Raw genomic sequence first — 24,011 nt, forward strand, 5'->3', positions numbered from 1 at the left:
AGCAACAGAACCAGGAAGTAGAAACTCTGAGGTGAAATCAGAGGAAGGTTGATAAAATCTTCATGAGGAAGGAGAGAAGTTCTGATGGAAATGAGGGTGTACTTACTCTGGTCATGATAAGTGACGATTGATTGTAAAAAATAATTAAGAACAGTATTTTATTTATCATGTCAGGAAAAAAAAAGTGAAAATGCATTTTTCAAACTAATATTTTCATGATGTCCACACGTTCTTTCTAAGGTAAGTTTTTAATTCAGAAGCTAAATATTTACTTTGAAAACTAAATTTTAGGGAAAAAAATTTAGCAAAATATTTAGCTTCAAAATAAATATTGAATTTGCAAACTAAACATTTAATTTTAAAATTCAGTATTTATTTTTAAATCTACATATTTAATTATCTATTTTCATGACGCTCCATCATGTTGTCATGTTTCAGTTTCTCTTTCATTCAGCAGCAGGTGGTGAACAGGTTTAATCCAGTTTAGTGTAATGTGAACAGGTTTAATCCAGTTTAGTGTAATGTGAACAGGTTTAATCCAGTTTAGTGTAATGTGAACAGGTTTAATCCAGTTTAGTGTAATGTGAACAGGTTTAATCCAGTTTAGTGTAATGTGAACAGGTTTAATCCAGTTTAGTGTAATGTGAACAGGTTTAATCCAGTTTAGTGTAATGTGAACAGGTTTAATCCAGTTTAGTGTAATGTGAACAGGTTTAATCCAGTTTAGTGTAATGTGAACAGGTTGAATCTAGTTTAGTGTGATTGACTTTCTAGCTACTAGCAGCAGAATGTGCATCAATATGTAACATTGATCTTTAGTGAGTAAATCTTTGGTGTTTCTGTCCAGCAGAAACAGAAGAGGCTCCATGGGGACATCTGTCCTTAGAATGTCCTCAGTCTGCTGCTTCATTTCCTCCAGAAGGTCTTTATTTGTGCTCAGTCCCAGAAGACGTGTGTGATGACCGACCATTCCACAGATTCCTCCAACATCTATCTGTGGTTGGATCCTGGAAATGAAAGTTTTTAAAGGAGTTCTGCTTAAAGGTTTGTCTAACCAAATTTATTTCCTCCAGTTAATTGGGTCGACTCTTTATTCTGCAAGCATAAACGTTTCATTTCAGCTGTTTGGTTCCTGTTGCCTCCAAGCTGAACGTTGATCCACATGAATGTTTTCCTCCAGTCCCATGAACCTGAGCAGAGACATTTATGACCTTTATGTTGAGTCCGAGCCTGAAGAGGAGAGGCTGCCGTTGTCGCCGTCTCACGTTCTGATGTCTCCAACCAAACACTTGACCCTCAACATCAACGCTGGAGAAACGATAGTTTTAAAAATACTGAAGGAAAGATGTTTACCTACTTTCACACTTGGAACAACTGATGAAACTATTATCATTAATATCATTATTATTGTAATAACAGTGATAGTAATAACAGTGTTATTGTGATTCCAAGCTGCTGTTTCATATAATCAACGTTTCTCTGTCAGACTCCCTCAGGTCTCCACAGCAGAGAGATGAATCACGGCCCCTCCTCCTCCTCCTCCTCCTCCTCCTCCTCCTCCTCCTCCTCCTCCTCCTCCTCCTCCTCCTCCTCCTCCTCCACCGAGTTCTGATGGGTCGGTTCAGATCATCTCTGAAGATCAGACACCAGAACAGAGGCGGATCAGAACCAAAGCCAGCAGCTCTGCTGAAGCTCAGGAGAACTCTGAGTCCAGATGTGGACCCTGGTCTCCTCCAGAACCTCCTCTGTTCTGCTGTGGAGGAGGAACTGTGTGGCTTCAGTTCTGCAGCAGGACCTTCTCAGCTGCAGCAGAAGAAGAAAGGACTTCCTGTGTTCAGGTTGGATAGAAACCTGGATCTTTTTCTAGCTTGTGGCTCTGCTTCCAGCGTAGATGTTCTCCAGGTTCTGGTCTGGATCTAGTGGACTGTAGAGCTCATCAGGTTTCCTCTCATCACTCTGAGATCTTCAGCTTCTTTAGATTCAACCTGAAGCTTCTTCTGACAGCTGCAGCTAATATTTAGCATGATGTTTATTATTCTAGCCTCAGTGTTTCTGTTCTTCATGTGACTCCACTGAATCCAACTCTGATGTCGTCACTTCACAAGTGATGAAGATCCATTTTTCTTTCACTTCCTGCTCATTTCTTTCCAAAGCTCCATGTTTTCCAGGAGGAGCTTCAATGTTCTCCAGCTCTCTTTAGATGATGAAGGAACTCAGACTGACTCCACCCGGCTGGTGCTCCAGGTGAGCAGAAACAAACAAACCCTAAAGTCGTCCCTGCAGACCAGCTTTAGATTTGGATCAACTGAACATCAAGCTTCAGTAACATCTCAGTTAAAGTTTGTTTTCCAGATCTGAGGTCATTTTTCAGTTTTCCCTAAAGTTGAAGGTTTTTACATTGTACAACCAGCTCCAAGAGTTGCTCCAACATGCTGAATTGTTTTGTTACCTTTAAAATGATCTGCAGCTTTTGCTCCTTGGTCCTAATGATGCTGCCTGTTCACTAACGTTCACTAACAAATACACTTCTAGTTGCTGATAAGCTCCATTACCAAAGCTTATAAATGATCAATGCAAATCTTCTGTATGTGTTAAAAAGTATCAAATAGTCAGATTAAGTAAAATATCAATAAACTCAAATCAATCAAAAATATTTATATTTTCTCTAACAAGTAATTTCTCCTTTTCAGGAGCCTAAACCGTATGAACAGAATGATTGAAATATACTATGAAAATATTTAATTTACAGAATCCTGATGATAAACTTCAGTTGTGACCTGAATGATTAGATTGACCCCTCAGGTTCTGGTTCTGGTTCTGCTCTGCATCCCCAGAACCAGAACCAAACGAGGAGAAGCAGCATTCAGCTTCTAGGCACCACAAATCTGGAACAAACTTCCAGAAAACTGTAAAACAGCTGAAACACTGAGAGCCTTTAAAAGTGGACTAAAAACCCACCTGTTTAGAGTTGAAACATAATTAATTAGACTTAATGTGATGTTTCTGATTGTTGGTTCTGAGCTGCATGACTTTGTGTTTTGTGTTCAAAGATGTAAAGCTCTTTGAAAAGCCTTGCTGCTGAAATGTGCTGCACTAATAACATTTGGTTTGATTCTGCACTGAGAGTCCAGAGTTTATTCTGAGGGAACAGACAAAGTGTCATCTTTTAATTTTACAAACAATGTTTCTTATGATTGGAAGTGATGTTAGTGAATCTGATGGATTCAGCTAAAGACGAGGCTGAGCTCAAAGATTTGAAGCTTAAAGATTCAAAATATCAACAACATGGAAAATCTGGACAGCTGCTATAAGAAGGTTGTGATGGTTTTCATATAAAAGAAAGAAGTGATTACTGAGAAGGGTGTAAAATGTTCAACATGGCCGTTTAATAAAACCTAAATAAAAGCCACTAATCTTGTTTTTATTTAGCTGATACACTGTAAAACACTCCAGTGTTTCCAGATTTCAAGAACCGTTGGGAGTTTTTTCTATTTTTGGTTTAAGTTCCTCTTTAAAACTTGATAAACTTTTGAATTTTAACTCTAAACTGTGAATTTTATCAGCCTGTCATCAGATGTGAACCAGTGAACTGATGTATTAAAAAATGTGATTTTATTGAAAATGAGAAAAATTTATCCCAGCAATGTGTTCAGTTTACAAACGAAACATTAAATTTAAAAATATTTATTATCCAGACTAAATATCTACCTTTGAGTTAAACATTTAGTTTGTAACTTTGACATTTATAAATAAATGCTTTACATTTCATAAATGCTGAATTTTGAAACTGGACAAGTTTCACAAAGTAAAGAACTGTTCACAAAACTGAACAATACAGTAGATGAACAGAATGGGGTTGTGGTTATAATTAATGTCGGAAGAGTTCACAGCCCCTCTTTGAAGCGCACAAGGCAGCCATATTAGCTTCTACATTAGCGGTAGCATCTCCTGGAAAATTACATCTTTTACTAAGACTGCCCATCTCAGTCTCACCTAAGACACATACAAACAACCCGGAAAGTCGCTACCCAACAGTTATCTTTAAAGATTCTAGACTTGGCGCAAGTGATATTCCTTTTTTAAATAAAACAGGGGAAAATTGGGTGTAGGACAGCCAAGAGAAGGGGGTCTAGGAGGTAGTGAGAACTAATATGCCAGCATTACATGGCGTAAGATTAACAACGGCCCAAACCCGTGTTTTAAATCAAGCTTTAATATCATGTATCAAAGTTCATGCGCAAAATAAAATATACCACAGAAATATGAAAGCATAGACTCACTGTTGGGTTTGCGTTCGCCTCCATGGTCGCTGGCCTCAGTGATGCTGGTATTTCTTCAATATGACGCTTAGGTCATGTGATTGGCTCAGTGTTGAAATCTGACAACGATTGCTAATGTCTGTGACCTGAAGTAACCTCGCCATTTTTGTACAGCAAATTTTTAGACGCTGAATGTGAGACGGTGAATTTGAGCAAGTTGAATTTTTAGGACACTGAAAATATTGCATTTGAATATTTAAAATTAGAATTTTTTTATATGCTGAATTTTTAAACACTGAAAAATGTAAATATTGAAAATTTCATCACTTTGAAATAGGAATGTGAATTTTTTTAACAAATGAAAATTGCAAACATGTACAAATAATGACACTGAATTCTTTTTAGGTCAAAATTATATTCTGAATTAATTTTGAAATTGAAAAAGTAAGTGCAAATATACAACATTTAAGTTTCAGATTCCTTTTTTATTCAAATTCTGATGGCACATATTTACTTCCATAGAATTGATTGCAAAGTTTTTCTCAATAAATGTATTTCAACCTTTTTCCTTTGACCTCTCACACCACATGCCAGTAATAACCAAAGTAAAACACATTTACAGGAAAGCAAATTGATTCACAAGATGAATTATAGGTACAATGTTGGAATATGTGTTGAACACAAAAGTACAAAAGTTTTGGGGTTTTTGTGAAACGACTTACAGGCCGACCTTGAATAAAGAAACTAGTCACAGTTGTCCTGGTGTGACTTTGATCAAATTTTTCACATTTTTTAAGATTCTCAATGCCGATTCAATGCACTCCATATAATTATTTTCTTTCCATAGACTTTCAATTGTATACAAGTTAGTTAATTGACTAGGCCATTGTTGGACTTTTACTGACATTATATCAATTAAGAGTTACTTATCATGATTTTGGGACTATTATCCTGCTTAGAAATCCTCACTTTTTTCATCTTCGGGAATCTACAAGTACATTTATACATTCATTCTTTCATCAGTTATATGAAGTCTGACAGTACTAGTAGTTTCCTCCTGCATATTTCCTTGCTAATTTTTAACTGTTCTGCTTGTTTTTCTGGGGTTGATATACAGAACCACTCATCCAACCCAGGCAGCTTTGCTCTCATCTGACCAGATTATATTCTTCAAGTATTTCATTTGCTTGCTTACCATACCATACCATACAAACTTTATTTATAAAGCACTTTAAAACAACCACAGCTGATACAAAGTGCTGTACATTAAAACACAGCATAATAAAAAAAATAAAAACTCTTACAGTTTAAAAACAAAAACATACACTCTAAAACTAGATCCCGCAGGAGTTAAAAGCCAAGTAAAATAAATGGGTTTTAAGACGAACTTTAAAAGTGGACAGTGAAGGGGCCTCTCTGACCTGCAAAGGCAAGTCATTCCATAACTTAGGGTCAATGACAGAGAAAGCCCTGTCCCCTCTGAGCTTCCTCCTGGATCTTGGTACCTCCAAGAGCAGCTGATCTGCTGACCTGAGTGACCGATAAGGTACGTAGGGGTGAAGAAGCTCAGAGAGGTAAGCCGGGGCAAGATTATGCAGTGATTTAAAAACAAACAAAAGAATTTTAAAATGAATCCTAAAATATACAGGCAGCCAGTGAAGTGAGGCCAGGACAGGGGTCACATGCTCCCTCTTCCGAGTTCCTGTCAAAAGTCTTGCAGCTGCATTCTGAACCAGCTGCAGACGTGAGAGCAGCAACTGACTGACTCCCAGATAAAGTGCGTTACAGTAATCCAGTCGAGTCGAGATAAAAGCGTGGATCACTGTTTCAAAATGCTGCCTGGAAAGAAAAGATTTCACTGATGCCAATCACCTTAAATGATAAAAGCTGGACTTAACCACGGCTCTGATTTGGCTGTCCAATTTAAAATCACTGTCCACCTTAAAACCAAGGTCCGTAATAACATGTTTAAAATATACCTCCAAAGGTCCAAGGTCAACAGAGGAGGACTCAGAGGAGCCACTGGGTCCAAACACCATCACCTCTGTTTTGTTTTCATTACAATTTAAAAAGTTCAAGGCCAACCAAGATTTAATATCACCTAGACATGCCAGGAGATGTTTGATAGAGTGGACCAAATGTTTTGAACCAAACCTTAAACAGGCTGCAGCATCTGTTTTTTTATGTGCTGGAGTGTTTTTGCAGTGTTTGTTCATAGAGGACATTGTGGTTTAGTGCATTACTTAGTTTTTATGGAAAGGTTTTCAGAACCTCTCTGCAACATAACTATTACATCCATAACTATTTTAATTATTCTTGGATTCCTCTGTCAAATCCTATGAGTCCCAACAGGCTATTGCTAGTTTATGGTGAAATTATGTTCTTTCTACTTCCAGATTGTGGCTTAAACAGAACGCACTGAAACATTCCAGTTCATAAATATAGCTATAATCATTGCCAGTAGTTATGTTTTTGCAGCATTGTTGATGTTTTTGTAAAACTCTCTTTGCTTTTACAAACTGCACCACTCTTTTCAACACTTTAAAATTGAGAAACTTTTTTCTTAGTTTCAGAATAGGAATTTTACAAATACAAAACTGCTTTTTACAGAATCTATGTACATCATAGAATAGTCCTGTCTAGCTTTGATGAGTCTAGATATTATGACTTTATATCAAATGCAGAGAAATCAATTGTAATTATTGTTAATGTTTATGCTGCTCTTGACATGTCAAACTAATGAGAGTAATTCTCTATATCTACATTTTCTTCACTACAGAACGAGGCGTCCTAAAGTATCAGCACGGAAGATGGGACTGCAGAAAGTGTGGGAGTGGTGCACTGGCATCATTCAGATGACCTCCCTGCCTTGGAGGATTGTTATAGGACGGTTAGGCAGATTGGGTCATGGGGAGCTTAAAGGTGAATAAGTGCTCAGAACAAAATGTTTTTTCTGATAAGTTTTGCTTTTGAATATAACATTTTACATTATTAGCATTTAAACAATTGAAAAATGCAATAATGGGACATTTACACCCCATTTGATTTTCTATTATGGAATAGAGATTTTTTTCTTTCCTTCCTTACTTGTTTATATATTTATTTTTTCTTCTTTCTGTTTCTATTTTGCTATTTTTAAATTGAGCACTAATAGACATCTGTGGGAAAATATCTTCAATAAAGTCGTAGTAAATTATTTCAAACTTTCAGTAATGAACAGAGAATCAAAAAAAATAGTTATGAGAAAATTGCAATGTTACATGAAAAACTATAGGAAACCTGCTTAGTCTCACTAAGTGCATCTTTGATATTAGAGGCCATTTGGCTTTCTCGATGTAAGATGATATTATAGAATATAAGGGGAGAAAAAGACTTCTCACTCAGTTTATCTCCCAACTAGACTGGAGTTCACTCCTCGGGGAGCATTCCCTCCAATCAATAGGACGGCAGCTGAGGGAGGCTTGTCGTGTGTGTGGGATCTCAGCTGTTGATTCTCCCTCCATCCTCAGTGCCTGCTTGGTTGCCATGGAGCCCCAGGGCTCATTTGTGATCATGCCAGGTATGTAGGAACTGCACAATAAATGCTTCTTTCATTGTAACTAAGAAATCCAGTAAGCTTTAATAGTGAACGTAAAGTACAAAATTGTATTCAGTTCCATTCCAAGTTATAAAAAAGTCTTAATTGTACCACAGAATCTTTGTGTTTCATTTTAATGCTGAATTTTGTGAGGGTGAAGTCCCACTATAGAGGGATAATTTCATTTGTAGCATTTCAGTTGTGCTATTATTAACTGCACAATTAATAATATGCACAAAAAATCACTATCATATTTCCTTTTTTCTGCATCTAGATGCGGTGACCATGGGTTCTGTGTTTGGATGCAGCAATGCTTTAAACCTACAGACATCACAGCTGAACACACCTTAGGATGCTTCCTGCACACATATCTTAGTCTTCCCAACTTCACCCAGCTGGCTCCCAGCTCCTACCCCACTGAAGACAATAATGGTAATTAAATATAATGAGGATAATTGTGTAAAATGTGACTGAAACAGGGATAAATCTAAGCTCCTACGGACAGAAATTTACATTCTGATACTCGAAATCTTGAATACTGTTTATTTCTTTCTTCAGATGACATGCTCCCTGATCTTCCCTTCCCTGATGAACTGGAAAACGATATCGGCCATGACATGATGCTGATCACATCTCTTCACTCGCCGCCCAACACCTCTCGTGCCCTCGCCTGGGTCACCATCAGGGATTGGAATGGGATCACATTTTTACCATACCAGGGTGAGTCAGGGATTAGTTATGCAAATAACATTTAAGTGAATAGAAATTGCACATGATCCCTAGAGAAAAAAAAACATTAATTATTGTCAACTAAAAATAAATAAGTTAGAAGTATTTTCATGTGCTTTCTTTAACTCTTTAATGGGCTGTATTACATTGTCTTCGAGAATATATTGATTAAAAATGTCATTTTGAATTAGTTTAAATCTTCAAAGTCGACTTGTTTATTTTGTGTAGCAATAGTTCAATTATGTGCATGGGAATTAAATGCTCACCCAGAGGAAGCCACAGTTAAAATTACTCTGGAGGTTTTGGAGATTTTCCTTATCACCTGGTACATTTGTAAACACAAAAAGTAATGGAAGAGCCGAATGAAGGTCCTGATTTTTCTGGTTCTGCTTTGTGTCTGTAGAGCCAGGGAGAGCGCCTGCTGTCCAGGGACAACCCTCCAGAGGAGCTGAAGCAGCAGCCGCTGGCTCTGGGCTACTATGTCTCCACCGCTCAGGCAAATGGACTTCCTCACTGGTTCTGGGCGTCCTGCCCACAAGCTGAGAGACAGTTTCTGCTCTTCCTTAAGGTACTGAAATCATAACGTGCAGGCCGTTGGAGGGGATGGGGGGCTTTTGGGATTGAGGTTTTACACAGTCTCCCTGTGAATGCGCCAGTTCTCCCCGGTTACTCTGGCTTTATTTCTCTATATGCAGAAAATTAAAACAATTTTAAATGTTTAATTTGAATCAGCATTTGACGCTGCAGTTTGTTTCTTCCCTCTAGGCATCTCTCAACCACCGTATCTCCATAGCTCAGTCACATGAGATCCCGTCTGATAAGACCAAGCGGACCCCTCACACCTTAGACTCAAAGACCACCTCTGACGTCTTAAGGGAAATGCATATCACCAACCAGCTCTGTCTAGATTTTAAACTATGAAATAAACCCTAATATTGTCAGAATTTTATATATTTCTAATGGTAAAAAACTGAATATTTTTCTTGCAGGTTTGTGTTGGAACAGTACAACGCCCTCTCCTGGCTGACATGCACACCTGCCACACAAGACCGTCAGTCCTGCCTGCCTGTCCATCTTGTCGTCCTGGTCCAGATGTACAACGCCATTCTGAACATACTGTAGCTTTTGTGGACCGATGGGAGTCTGCAGTTTTTTTGTGCCTCTTTATTACCACCAGAGAGCGCCAGTCCTCCTCTGCTGCTCTGAAGTAGATGTGGATTTCATGGGCAGGGCTGAAACGTGGAGAAGTAAGGTCAGTAGTGACTCCATGATGGTGGCGTGCAAAGAGCAAAATGGGGGCAGCATTTTGATCCCATTTTTTCCCTCACTTTCTAAAGTGTTGCAGATACACACACAATGGAAACTATTTGACAAAAAAAGATGTGTTATTTATATTGTAAGGCATACATTTACAAAGAATTGAGACTTATTTTTTAATATTTATAAACAATGAAAGAAAGAAACAAAGCCTTTTTCCCCAAGTGACTGTTAATTGTCATGGGATGCGAAATGAAATGTCAATTAATGCAATTGTAAAAATGCCATATTTATACAGATTTTATCATGTCTTAGAATTTGTTATATATGAATCTAAAGAAATATAAATAAATGTAAATACAAAAATATATATTACCTCTCACAAACAGGCACTTAACAATGGGGACGGGGTGGGCAAAGCTGAGCCTTTTGAAGTGTGCACGGTTATGATGCATTTTTGACCTTTTTCTTTTTATTTTCTTGACTTACAGACATTTTTATTTAATGATTTTAACTTAAATTGATGCAGAAAATACAGTATGCTGTATATTTATGAGGTTTTCATATTCAGCCAAAAAAAATAAATGACAAAACTTGAAATAGGAAGTAAAATTTGCTGATAGTTCAAATTGATCAGATATTTTAAGAGAGACCCATTTATTTAATTCGCTTTCCTTGATGATGTCAAGCAAACCATCAAAAAGGTTCAGCTTTTTCCGCCTCCCTCAGTCTGCTATTTGTTAGAGTCCAAGCATGTTTGTATATACACATTTCAGATTTTTGGGGGGGGTTATTATTGCTATTTTTTTTCAGAGCTTGTACATTTCATGATGGTTGGTTTATTTTAAAGTAATTCATATAACTTTTATGATTATTGTTTTTTGCCGTGAGTTTTTTTTAGATGCATTATGTGCAAAAAGTCATTGAAGTTCAGCCAGTTGCCAAGTAAGTGTACACACATGTACAGACAAGTGCAAAAATTTGTTACACCTGTCATCACTTTGAATATTAAACAAATTACATTTAGTGGACGTGATCTGTTACTTTTACACTCTTTTTTTAGTAAATTATTAAAGCTCTTGAGAATTATGCTGCATTCAGTGCTTCTTTCTAACACATTTTTTTTTTTTCATGTTGAAATCCAGATGTTAAGGTGTTGGATCATATACGATCAAATATTGTTGCAGGGAAAAAAAGAGGAAATTTATTCAATATTCCAGTTATTATTTTTAAGTTTTTAGTGGCTCTATTTTGCTCTATTTGATAGGAAAGTTGGTCATGAAAGATAGGGAGAGACATGCGGCAAAGGTCACCAGGCTGGGAATTGAACCTGCGACAGTCGTGTTGAGGAGTAAGGTTTTCGTACATGGGTTGTGCTTAACCCCTGCACCACCACAGCACACCCAGTTATTATTATTATTGAAAGCAACCCTATAGAGGAGGGTTCTTAGCCTTGATTTATAAGAACTCAACGTTTCAACATTTTCTCAGTTTTCTGAAAGTTTATTCAAGATTAGAGGAGCATAAAAACTGAAAGCTTCTCCATGTTTGGTTCTGGTTCTGGGAACCAGAGTAGTTTCGAACCAGAACACCCGAGTGGTCTGGAAGGTTGATATAACAACAAAAGTTCTTGATACCAGAAATTTCCATACACCAAATAAAAAGATGCATACACCTTTCTTTCTCAATGTCTGAAGTTACGACAGACCACACATGTCTTGTATTTGCTCAGTTACAATTAACAAATGTATTTCTATTATTCATGCAAAATAAAGAAAGTATTTTTTAATGTCTCATTAATTAGAACTTTGTGGATGATTAATTAATTAGTAACAGTCCTGCACAAAAAGTTCTTTATCTGAATTTTAGAACCTTGATGATCAAGTTACATTTTTCATCAGAACTTTATGTACCAGATGATTACTCTGTAATCATCTGGTACACTCTGTAATTACTCTGGTTCTCATTACTCTCCTCTTTTCAAACAATAATGAAAAGCTTAAGTGATAAAGTCACGGCTTTGGAAACTCCTGATAGGCCAACTGACACATTTGAGTTAATTGGCGACACACCTTAGGGTTTAACTTACGGTTCCCACCTTAGACACACATCCTTCCAGTTTGATATGATTGGAATTTGAAAACAAAACATCAAAATCAGGAAGAGATATTTGTGGTGGACTAACTCATCATGGGGAAGAATTCTCGGATGCTTGAAGGTGACGCATTTATTTGTTCAAACAAATATATGCGAGTCTAGACATGATGGGAATATCCGATCATCGTACTGCTCAGGAAGGCGCTAGACTTATTTTAGCCGAAATGTGCTAATCTAACTCCGAACAAAAGCCTAAGATCTTGTGAGGATGCTGGCTGACGCTGGTGAGACTGTGTAATTACTCTGAAAGAAAATTCAGATTGCAGTTTGCCAAAGCATGCAGAGACAAAAACCTCCTTTTTGGGAGAAATAGCCTGTGGTCTGATGTGGAACTGTTTGGCCATGACCAGCATTGCTGTACTTGTAGGGAACATTGTGAACACCATCCCAACTGTGAAGGACGAGGGTGACAGCGTCTTGTTGTGGGACTGTTTTACTGCAGGAAGAACTGGATCACTTCACAAAGAAGACCACATTTCAATGTGGAAATTTTGAAGCAATATCTTAAGATATTAGCCAGCCAGTTGGTCTTCCACTTGTTAACTTGGTCTTCCAAGTTAACAGTGCCACTAAGCATACAGTCAAAGTGGTTAAAAGTAGCTTGAGAACAAAACATCAATATTTTGGAGTGGTCATCAAAAAGCCCTAGTCTCAGTCCTGTGGAAAATTTGTGGGTAGATTTGGAAAGTTGTGTGTGAGCAAGACGACTTACAAACCTGGCTCAGCTACACCAGTATGTGACAAGAACGGGCCAGAACTTCATAGGCATAAAACATTTTTCATATAGGCAACAGGCAATGCTACCAAACTCTGAGGAAATGTATGTAAACTTTAGACTTTTTAATGAAATCAATAAATAAATCTGACACATTCAATTTCTCAAATTTGTGGCATTTAGCAAACACAAATAGTCGCTTTAATTATAACCGACATAAAACAAGAAACTTTTTACCTGACCTAATGTCAGACAGAAAAAAATAAATAAAAATTTTTTTTAAAACTGCATGTGTCTTTTTATTCGGTGTGTGTAGACTTCTGGTTTAAACCTTATATAATTAGGGCCTGTTATCAATTTGCCTCTTTTTTGTTTGTGTAAAACGTTGGGAGGCGGAAACAACCTTTGCAAAAGATCAGCATGTACTGAAAGTTTGTTAGAGCAAATAAAATGTATGAATGCCACAGCTGAGGAACTCTTCCAACTGTCGGTCTTTCTTGTTCAGCAGGATATTAACACGCAGCTTTCTCACCTCAGGAGCTGATGAAATGCCTTCTGATTCAGCTCCCACAGATCAGTGTGCAAGCTGTTTGATAATAAGGGGATATGTTCATAATAAAATCAAACTTGCAGGAAGCTGCACGTTGCAGTAAAATTAAAATACAGCCAAAATGTCCTCTGTGGATAAAATCAGAGTAAGTTCAAAATAGGAAATGAGGTAAAAGTAAGTTGCCTGTTATGTGTTAAAAATAATTTTGTGTGTGCATGTATGTGAGCAAGGCACACACATACATGTTGGACTGTGTAATGAACTAGTTTATTGTGCTAATGTAATGTTTCTAAATGATGTCCTCCTAAAAGAAGGTAAGAGCTGTGTTTCCTTTGTGTGATGCAGCAGGGAAGAATAAGGATGAGTGGGAGCAAAAAAAAAATCACTTGTTATAAAAGGATTTTATTTGTCCATCAGGGACATGCAGAATCACTGAGTGTCTCTAAGCTGCCTAAAAAAAGCTTAGCGGAAAACAAAACCAGAAAAAAAACTGTCTTTGAGGGACTGGGCAGCTTGAGGACACTGTGACTGAAAGGGATTGGCTAGCTGTGGAGTAAAAGCTACTGAAGAGTCACTTGTTGTGGTGGGCCTGTCTAATGGAGATCACAACTGAAGGAAGTGGACTCTTTAATTGACTGCAATGTGTTTTCCACAGATAACCTATTAGACCACGGTTATTCACCTGTAATGTGGGTTGCCAAGTTCTGTTTTGCTGCCAAATGGCCTACAGACTGGACAATTTAGGCCAAGGGCTGCCTTGACATAGCACTGGAAACACAATTAGAAGTCAATTACATTTTACAAGTGCGTCTCTCCTGGCAGCAGTGCAGTACCTTAGACGTCAAGGTTCTCCAGAAAAAATCTAATCAAATCTTGGATCAATAGATTCAACTCGGTGTCCACGATGTGGCCCAGCAAAGAGGGAAGGCAGAAATAATTTCTCCTTGAAGACATTTGAGACTTGAATAGAAGCCTTAGTGTTACAGAAAATACATTTTAATGAGTGACTAAATCTTAGGGAGGTGCACCAAATCTCAACATGGTGCACCTCCCTAAGCTGACAGATATTGTTGAATATTAAAGAAAATGCATGAAATGAAATGAGGAACCCTGAAAGATACAAGAACTGGTCTGTAAAACTGCCTTGAAGGACAGCAGCTTTCATGCTTTTATGATAAAAGCATGAAACATTTCCGGTGTATAAACAGTTAGATTTGGGATACTGCCTATAGGTCTGGCATAGGATATGTGACACAGCATGGGTTCCTCTAAACATTATGCATTGTCTGATACAAAGGGCAAAACGACATGGGACTGATTCTAACCTATTTTTTCTTTATTTTTTATGGTTCTGTCTGCCTAAAATAGGGGGGTAAAAATGACCTGAATGTTGAGGAAACTTTTTTTGCAAGAAATTGGGTGTTCATATTCATGTTCAAAACAAAGTATCCATTTTTTATTATTATGTTTTTAGAATCTGTGTTTACACCAGATGTTTGCTGATATGAGATTTCAACCATTAAAGTCTTCCTGACACTTTATAAAATGAAATCCATGAGAGAAAATTTTCAGAGAGAAAAATTTCCAATTTCTTCCCTCTGTCTAATTAGATACATTGAAAACAGCTGATTAGTTCATGTGCCCCTGCTGTCATCTGGATTTTGGATGCTGAGTTGGGAGTTTAGATAATATTTAAAAATATTGCCATTTGTAGTAATGGTTAATGTCACTGAAAGCTATTCTACATCTGCAACTGCTGGAAGAGCTTGTCTCTCAAAATAAACTTAAGTATTTGCACAAAAGAAACAACTGGTAACAAAAATTAAAATAATAATGGTCAAATGAGTAACCAGCAAATAAAAGGTCACTATAAATGGAATGTGATTCTGTAATGAGCAAACTAGACTCAGTTCAATATTCAAATTATTCCCATTGAGCTTGAGAAGCTCTAAAATCCCATCTCAATCCTGTTGCTTACGACTTAAATTCCAGAAACTTGACAATTATTTTAATGCTAGAACTATTAAACATAAAACTATTTGGCTCATGATCTGCTTGGTGTATCAACCTGAATTCAAATGCAATAATAATTAAAGCTCTGCGGAGCATCGAGCGGCCCTCGCAGCCAAGCGCCGCTCGGCCTATAGCCACCGCGTGGACCCAGCACCGCCTTCTCCCAGCCACCGCTGATGCTCTGACGGAGCAGCCAATCCAGCCCTCCTTGAATTACTCAGTGTGTCATGTTTGGCTTTGCTCACAGACAAAGCACAAAAATCTGTTGCTGATTGGCTGCAGCGAGTAGATCAGGGGTCACCAACCTTTTTGAAACTGAGAACTACTTCATGGGTATGTAATCATACAATGGGCTACCAGTTTGACACTCTCTTCTGAAATAAATTTACTCAGTTTGCCTTTAGTTATATATTATCAATAATGATTAATGATACTCATCCATGAGAAGACACTGATCACGTTAATGATTTCTCACAATAATTAGCAATGAAAACAAGGTGGGAAACAGATATCAATATTCAGCACTTTATCTCTTTTAATCTCAGTAATTGGGTGATTGTTTTTTTACGGCAATATTTCGGCCTCAGGATTTTTGAAAAAAACGCATTGTTTTAAGTTTTAAATATTTTGTTACAACACTGACATGTTTAACAATAAGAAATTAATAATGGGCAAGATCAGGATTGGATAAATTAATAATTACATGTGTGTTTTTTTCACCATTGTCTCTGAATGTGTTCCACCCTTTTATGAACATTTACATATGGACCACAAATAGTAAAACATTTAAATTTTGAAAAATCATAACTTTTTCTTAGAAAGAGTGTGTCCTTTTTATAATCAGCCGAATCTGTCCTCCTTGAATTACTCAGTGTGTCATGTTTGGCTTTGCTCACAGACAAAGCACAGAAATCTGTTGATGATTGGTTGCAGCGAGTAGATCATGGGTCTCCAACCTTTTTGAAATTGAGAGCTACTTCATGGGTACCGAGTCATATAAAGGCTACCAGTTTGACACGCTCTTCTGAAATAACAAATTTACTCAGTTTGCCTTAGACATTATCAATAATGATTAATGATTCTCATCTATGGGAGGAAACTGATCACGTTAATGATTTCTCACAATAATTAGTAATGAAAACTAGGTGGGAAACAGATATCAATATTCAACACTTTATCTCTTTTAATCTCAGTAATTGGGTGATTCTTTTTTTGCTGCAACATTTCAGCCTCAGGATTTTTGAAAAAAATATTATTTTAAGTTTTGAATATTTTATTACAACACTGGCATGTTTAACAATAAGAAATTAATAATGGGCAAGCTCAGGATTGGATAAATTAATTATTACATGTGGGTTGATTTCACCATTGTCTCTGAATGTGTTCCACCCTCTTATGAATATTTACATATGGACCACAAATAGTTAAACATTTAAATTTAAAAAATAATGACTTTTTCTTAGAAAGAGTGTGTCCCTTTTACTATGTTTTATTCTTGAAATTGTGACACATCATGAAGTTACGAATCATTTATGACTGTATTACAAAGAAAACCCTGTTTTTTTACTCATTATTACTGACAGCATTGGAAATATTGGTGATTTAAAAAACTTATACCAATATTTGCATTTATTGGTCTTCAACTCCCAACATGGCTCAGAAAAATCCACAGTACTTAATGTTTCTGTAACAATATTTAATAAAAACATGTGTGGAATGGAACGTAACATGGTGGATTGTCCCATAACAGGGTGAAAAATCAAAGCCTTTGATTCTAAAATCTGATGATTTTCATTATTAGTTGCAGGATTGGCTCTTTCAAATCAAAGTATAGGTAGAGAATTTGTCCTGGCTCTATTTGGAAAGAACATGTGATATCCCTGTAGTGGATTTTCCCATGACATGTACTCATTGTTCCCCTCACAGGAGTCAATGGGGGTAACTAGTTAAATGAAAACAGACAAATGGCAAAGACATCTGATAATACCTCAGGCTACTCTGCAACTCTATTCCATCATCTCAAAATTTTTTATTTGATTTAAAATTATTTCTTTTCACCCTAATTTCTACCTTATTTGGTTCATGAACATAACAGGGTGGAACATAACAGGAAGGAACTTTTCTAAATAATTTACCTGAAGCTCTTCATGTGGATAACATTTAGCTAGCTAACATTCAACCGAAAAACAAAGCTTTGTGACTAAATCTAACATTATGTTTTTTAAATTCTACTGAATAAACATTTTTCACAATCTTTCCTAACAGGGTGGAACAGAACAGGGGGGAACTTTCTAACTAATCGAGCTGTAGCTCTTTATGTGGTCAACATTTAGCTAGCTATCCTACAACAGAATTACAAACCTTTAATGACTAAATCTAACATTATGTTTTTTAAATTCTACTGAATAAACATTTTCACAATCTTTCCTAACAGGGTGGAACTTTAAGCTTTACATATACAGGTTTAACATATTTAAAATAAGAAAAAGTACAGCGATGGTGACAGTTGAAGCTTACTTTGTTTTCCATGGTTGAATTCACATCAGAACCAATTGATGTCACTTACATTAAATGGTTTATATGAAATTTTAGACTTTTTGAAGGCAGAAATGAAACATCCTAACAGGGTGGAAAGTTAGTACTGGCACATGAAGAAAATATCAAATGAGAAAATAGTTTCAGTAGATTAAATTGCATATTAAAATAAGGTTTAGTCCAGTCAATCAACTTATTGAAGAAAAACATAAATATAAATATATTTTATAGTTTAAATGTCATGAGGAAGTCTATTACGCTGCACTGGGGACACATGAAATTGAACATGTCCATCAACAAAAAGGTGTGTAAAGAACAAAATAATATTTAAAAGGCATTTTGTTTATATTTGAATAATGGCAAACATCTAAATCCATCCATCCATCCATTTTCCTGCACCCTTGTCCCTTAGTGGGGTCGGGAGGGTTGCTGGTGCTCATCTCCAGCTAGCGTGCAAACATCTAAATGTATAATTAAAATACTTTGTTGTACATATTTGGCACATTTTACAAAAAATAATTGTAAGCAAAACATGGGGACATGGAATGTTGCCGCAAAAAAAGAATCAACTTACATATTTTTAAATAAATCTCATCAGATTTTGAACTCATGACCAAATCTGCTGCATTTTTAACAAAATTGTAACTGTTACATGTCATGAACACACTTTTAAATTGAACACAATTCCTCAATATTTTAATTAAACTTTGCCATGACACTGCCATGTTGCTACTGACATCTGGTATTGGTTTCCTTATTAGTGAGAAGACTGGCATTGCATGCTGTTCACCAGTGCTCTGTAATCTGGTGTGTAACTTGAAACTGCAACTGTGAGTGCATCTTTCAGATGTGCATCAGTGAGACATGTTCTGTGTTTGTTCTTGATGAAGTTCATGTCAGAAAACGCTGATTCACAGAGATAGGTTGAACCAAACAGGCTGGTAACCTTCATAGCTGCTGTGCATACACCACTGCACCATCTATTTTACTTTCAATACCAGCAGGATCTAGTTTTAAATTGTATGTTTTAATTTTTTTATTGTTGTGTTTTAATGTACAGCACTTTGTATCAGCTGTGGTTGTTTTAAAGTGCTATGTAAATAAAGTTGGTTTGGTTTGGTTTGATTCCACTTAACCTACAGGGCTAAGTGGAATCAAGTTATAATGTAGCTGTCACATTCAGTCTTCAGTTGTTTCAGTGGCTACCTGTATTAGATGTGTGCAAGTTTTCCTGCCGTGTTGCCCGTACTGGACTGTGTTTGATCTTCTCTTTAATGAATTATAATAAACATCATCATCGTCATCATCATCACCTGGGTCTCAGTGTTCATCCTCACCACCAACAACCACAAATCATGACAATTTCAGTTTTCGGAGAATGTATGTGCATCTGAACAGCTGGATTGATACTTTATCTTGTCACTTGTGTTATCAAGTGACATATATATATAAACAAAAAAAAATAAAAAATAAATAAATAAATATATATATATATTTAAAAAAATAAATGAATAAATAAATAAACATTCGAAAAACAATAGGCCTTTGCAGCGCTTAGCTGCTCGGGCCTAAAAAAAAAAAAAATAAACATTCGAAAAACAATAGGCCTTCGCAGCGCTTAGCTGCTCGGGCCTAATAATAAACAGCACGATTACAATAGGCCGTCGCAGCGCTTTGCTGCTCGGGCCTAAAAATAATAAACATTCGAAAAACAATAAGCCGGCGCAGCGCTTAGCTGCTCGGGCCTAAAAATAATAAACATTCGAAAAACAATAGGCCTTCGCAGCGCTTAGCTGCTCGGGCCTAATAATAAACACTTGAAAAACAATAGGCCTTCGCAGCGCTTATCTGCTCGGGCCTAATAAACATTCGAAAAACAATAGGCCGTCGCAGCGCTTAGCTGCTCGGGCCTAAAAATAATAAACATTCGAAAAACAATAGGCCGTCGCAGCGCTTAGCTGCTCGGGCCTAAAAATAATAAACATTCGAAAAACAATAGGCCTTCGCAGCACTTATCTGCTCGGGCCTAATAAACATTCGAAAAACAATAGGCCTTCGCAGCGCTTAGCTGCACCGGCCTAATTAAGAGTCCGTCCTGGGAGGAACCGATCCGCTGTAGCAGACGCCACTCAGAGCGGCACTAGAAGGATAGTCCGAGCTGGTCACCAATCAGCCACACTTGAACGGGTGATAGGAGCCTGCTTTACGCCGACCAGAACGGCGGGCATGAAGCCAGCAAACAGAACGACAGGTAGGCAGCCGACAGATTATCCAGATAACGGGCGGACAACCAGAACAGCAGGCAAACAGCCGGCCCAGGACAAACAGCCAGCCAAGGACAAACAGCAGCGGCACTGAGCTCTTTATGTAGTGCCTCTAACAGGAAGGAGGAGACGTGGAGCTTGTACAGGCGGCCAAAGGTACGATTGATCGCCGATCAGAGTGTCGTTAAGCGCATTGTTTGAGCGCACGCATTAAGTTGCAGCTAGCGTGCAGCACCAACAAACACAGAGGTCTGAACTGGAAGGAAAACAACGTCATGTCAACCAGGTGAGGGAGGGCTCTTTATATACAGGCAGCCAGCGAGCGCCGCAACCAATTAGATTCAGGCACTTGTGTGGTGCGTTCAAAACCTACAGGGCATCCTGCCACATAAACAAAGGTTTTTAAAAAATAGAATAGACTAGTCATCTTATTCGTTCCTAGATCGTCAGTATCGGACGCTTAGGGAGCATCCGATACGCTTAAGGGGGTTAATATATTGACCCCCTTCACATATTGAATGGGGTCCTGCCCAAGCGTCAATATGTGACGAGTTGGGAGTGAGAATGTGTTGAATAAACAGGACAGCATACATTATATCACTTGCAGCTCCACTTTTATTTTTAGCTTTTATTTTTTTTTCCATTTAGTCAGATGCTACTGAAGCTTTTCAACAGCGTTGCATTTGCTTTGTGTAGCAAATTAATAGCACACAGAACATTCCAGATCCCCTTGCCACCCCACTCAAGGACCGCCTTGGGGAATACTGTACGTCAGGAGTGTCAAACTCAATTTCACTGAGGGCCACTTCAGCATATTGGCCTCCCTCAACGGGCCACATTGACGGTACAAATCAGGGGTTCCCAGGTTCAGGCCTCCAGACTGCAACTTTTAGATGCATCCCTGCTAAAACACCCCAGACAAAAGGTTGACTTTCCTCATCAGCAGCAACTCAGTTCTGTAGAGGCTGATAATGAGTCAATGATCCAGGTGTGTTAGATGAGGAACACATCTAAAGTTCCTCATCTAACTGACCTGCTCTGGAAAACTAGACTTGGGCAGCCCTAGCATAAATGTATGAAAATACAATGTTAAAAATAAATTAAACACCTCATATTGTTAAATAACACTTTGGAGCGTCTGGTTAGGAAGCGCATTCAAAACCTTTGGTTGAAATGGCGAGTTAAACTCAAGTCTCCATTACAGACCAGAGAAAACTAAAGAGAATGCAACGTTGTGTTAATCCATTTGAGGAGCCGGGAGTTTATCTTGAGGAAATAAATGACGATGCAGAAGTTAATTAGACTGTAACATGCGCAGTCCGCTGCTCAACCACTGCGGAAGAATTAAAAACCGCTGGAAGTAACTCATCCAGCGGATTTAACAAATGGAGTCTTCTTGGTGCAAGTTACCCAGGAGAGCGGCGCTCTGGAGGAGCTGCAGACGTAACATCTGTCCGTTTCGGAGAAGCGAAACCACGCAAAAAAAAAAAAAATAAATAAGTAATCCTGGTAAAAGCGCACACCGGACAGCACACAGGGTGAAACACTCACAGAGTTCAGTTGATCTGTTTGGATCAGACAGATCCAACTGACTGATGAATTAGCGCAGATTTTTCTGCAGATGGGAACCAGGAGGAAGTGAGTTCAGACCCCAGCGGGTGAAGTGATGCTAATTTAAGTGAAGCCGCTTAATTTAATTTATTATAAGTTATTGGGGCCACAGTCAGTGGTTTGTGTCACTACGGAGAAAAATGTAGATGCATTTATCTGCTTAATTTTTGATGGGATCTGGATTCACTGTGAATATTAATTAAACCGCATAAAATGCGGCTAAATAGCCGATGTTAATATGATTGTAATTTCATGGATAAAAATAGTACATGACAGATTTTTTTTTATGTTGTCCGTCAAGATGACAGATAACAAAAAAAGTCCGCCCTGACACCAACTCACACACATCTTCATTCACAGTCTTACTTGTAAATCGATTTTTCTTTTCTTGGACATTTTGATGTTCGCTTGTCGATGTCTCAGTTTTATTCACTGGGAAAATCAATAAGCAGCTTGAGGTGACTCTGCTGCTCTCTAGTGGCGAGACGCCATAATGTTGGCTGGTAACAATCGGAATGCATTATGGGAGATGTAGTTTGTAGTCAATTCGTGCTCAAAACATGTTAAGTCAATCATGGGCCTAAAGAACGCTGGGGGGGGCGGGGGGGGCACATAAAATGACATTGCGGGCCACATGTGGCCCGCGGGCCTTGAGTTTGACACATGTGCTTTACGTGCATACACCGCTCTCGGTTTCGTGCGCACACACGTACCGTGTCTATGTAGGGTAAGGCACTGTGCACTTCATTTCGACAGAATTAACGCAAACCCACAGAACTCTTCCAAACAATATTTTTGTTTTATTTTTTATTTTTTGAGAGAGAGAGAGAGAGAGAGCAACCGGTGTGAGATTCAGCTGTAGCTCTGCCGTTTCGCCGCCTAAGTTAAACCCCGAGGCTGCAACTGGCATGTTCAAACTCCATACTTCAAAACAATATAGGCGTCCATTATAGTTTTATGTGCAACAAGTTCATCACATGTTTTAATAGCTGGCTTGTGAGAATGGATGCTGCAAAACAGAAAAGGGAAAAGATAAAACGCCACCAAATAAAAAGAATATCACGGTCCCTTTCTGTCAGTTTTCTCGTGAAGTCCTATCACGTCTCCACTCACCCACCTTCCACATCCTCTGAGGACTTTGTGACCCACGCCTGGATCCACGAAGGCAGACAAGAGACTGGGAATTGATGACCAATGTTTCTCCGGTGGCTCACCTCTCGCTGCACTCTAGTTTGCTCATGAATTTGTAGCAAAATTGCATTTTGCAGATAACCGCTTTGCTGTGATGGCAATATTATATCACGGAATAACGATAATAATAAGATATATCCTTTGTATTAGTGATTACATCCTTATGGCCAAAAAGTACTGACTGCAACCCAGATGGTTGCAGTCAGTATAGTGGATGAAAAACAGATTATGACAGATATGATCAGCTTCTGAAATAATAACATATAATAATAAAAATTAATAAATAAATACACTTGAGCATCCTGTTTCACAGAGATACTGAAATTGTCTCCCTGAGAGTCCTTACCGGAAAACGAGAGCTGTGTGAAACTGACACCGCACGTCAAAAAAATCCAGCAAATAGTCTGAATGGTTAGTGCTCCGTTTAAAATTTTGCCGTTAAAATTTTCGTTTGTGCACTTGACCTCTGGATGACCTAAAAAATACATTTTAATATCTCAGAAACCAAAGCTGCACAAACGAAAATTTTAACGGCACAAACGGAGCACTAACCATTCAGACTATTTGCTGGATTTTTTTTGACGTGGGTGGGGTGTCAGCTTCACACAGAAAGCGAGGCTATATTTAAACACTCAATTGATTGGGAGCAACTCAAAACAATTGACGTTTTTAAAGAATAACCGATGATCTAGAAACAAAGGGTAAACACATCACTGAACTCTGCTCCGATTCAGGATGACGCGTAAAATTTCAGCAAGTTCTGTAAAACTATATATATATATATAATTTAAAATTAGAAAACGAAAAGTAAAACAACTTAGGTAACTGTTAGGATCATCATAGTAGGCAAGTAAATGCGCATGAAATATCTTTTAAAAAAGAAAAAAAACTATAAGCTGATCATATATTTTTTCAAAAATACACACAGTAATTTAAAATATAAACTATAACAAACCATTTCAAGGAGTGTAAATGGTTATTTGCTATTTTATTAATAGAGGAGAAATACTACATAAAATTTCTTGTAGGTTACCAAAACTTGTACAAAAATAAATAAAAAAATAAGCACAGATCTGTTTTCTTATTGTTTTAAGTACAAGGGAACAAAACAGAGAATGGGAGTGAGCATGCAGTCAGCAGCGCAGCAGATCGG

At 37.7% G+C, this 24,011-nt stretch overlaps 1 protein-coding gene and 1 long non-coding RNA gene across 2 annotated transcripts; both read left to right on the forward strand.

The window, feature by feature from the left end:
• Positions 1–7,092: 7,092 nt before the first annotated feature.
• On the forward strand, positions 7,093–8,224 carry LOC108166015 (uncharacterized). Its single transcript, XR_001776329.2, has 3 exons — positions 7,093–7,181; positions 7,660–7,818; positions 8,111–8,224. It is a non-coding gene; the product is annotated as an uncharacterized LOC108166015 (long non-coding RNA).
• LOC145554060 (mediator of RNA polymerase II transcription subunit 13-like) lies at positions 8,225–9,687 on the forward strand. Its single transcript, XM_081613322.1, has 5 exons — positions 8,225–8,268; positions 8,395–8,556; positions 8,969–9,133; positions 9,331–9,446; positions 9,555–9,687. The coding sequence occupies exons 2-5, from the start codon at positions 8,530–8,532 to the stop codon at positions 9,685–9,687; spliced, it is 441 nt and encodes a 146-aa protein (XP_081469448.1). The 5' UTR covers positions 8,225–8,268; positions 8,395–8,529.
• Positions 9,688–24,011: the final 14,324 nt, after the last annotated feature.

This window comes from Poecilia reticulata, chromosome 12, assembly GCF_904066995.2.
Source record: "Poecilia reticulata chromosome 12, P_reticulata-male-v2, whole genome shotgun sequence".
Lineage (NCBI taxonomy): Eukaryota > Metazoa > Chordata > Actinopteri > Cyprinodontiformes > Poeciliidae > Poecilia > Poecilia reticulata.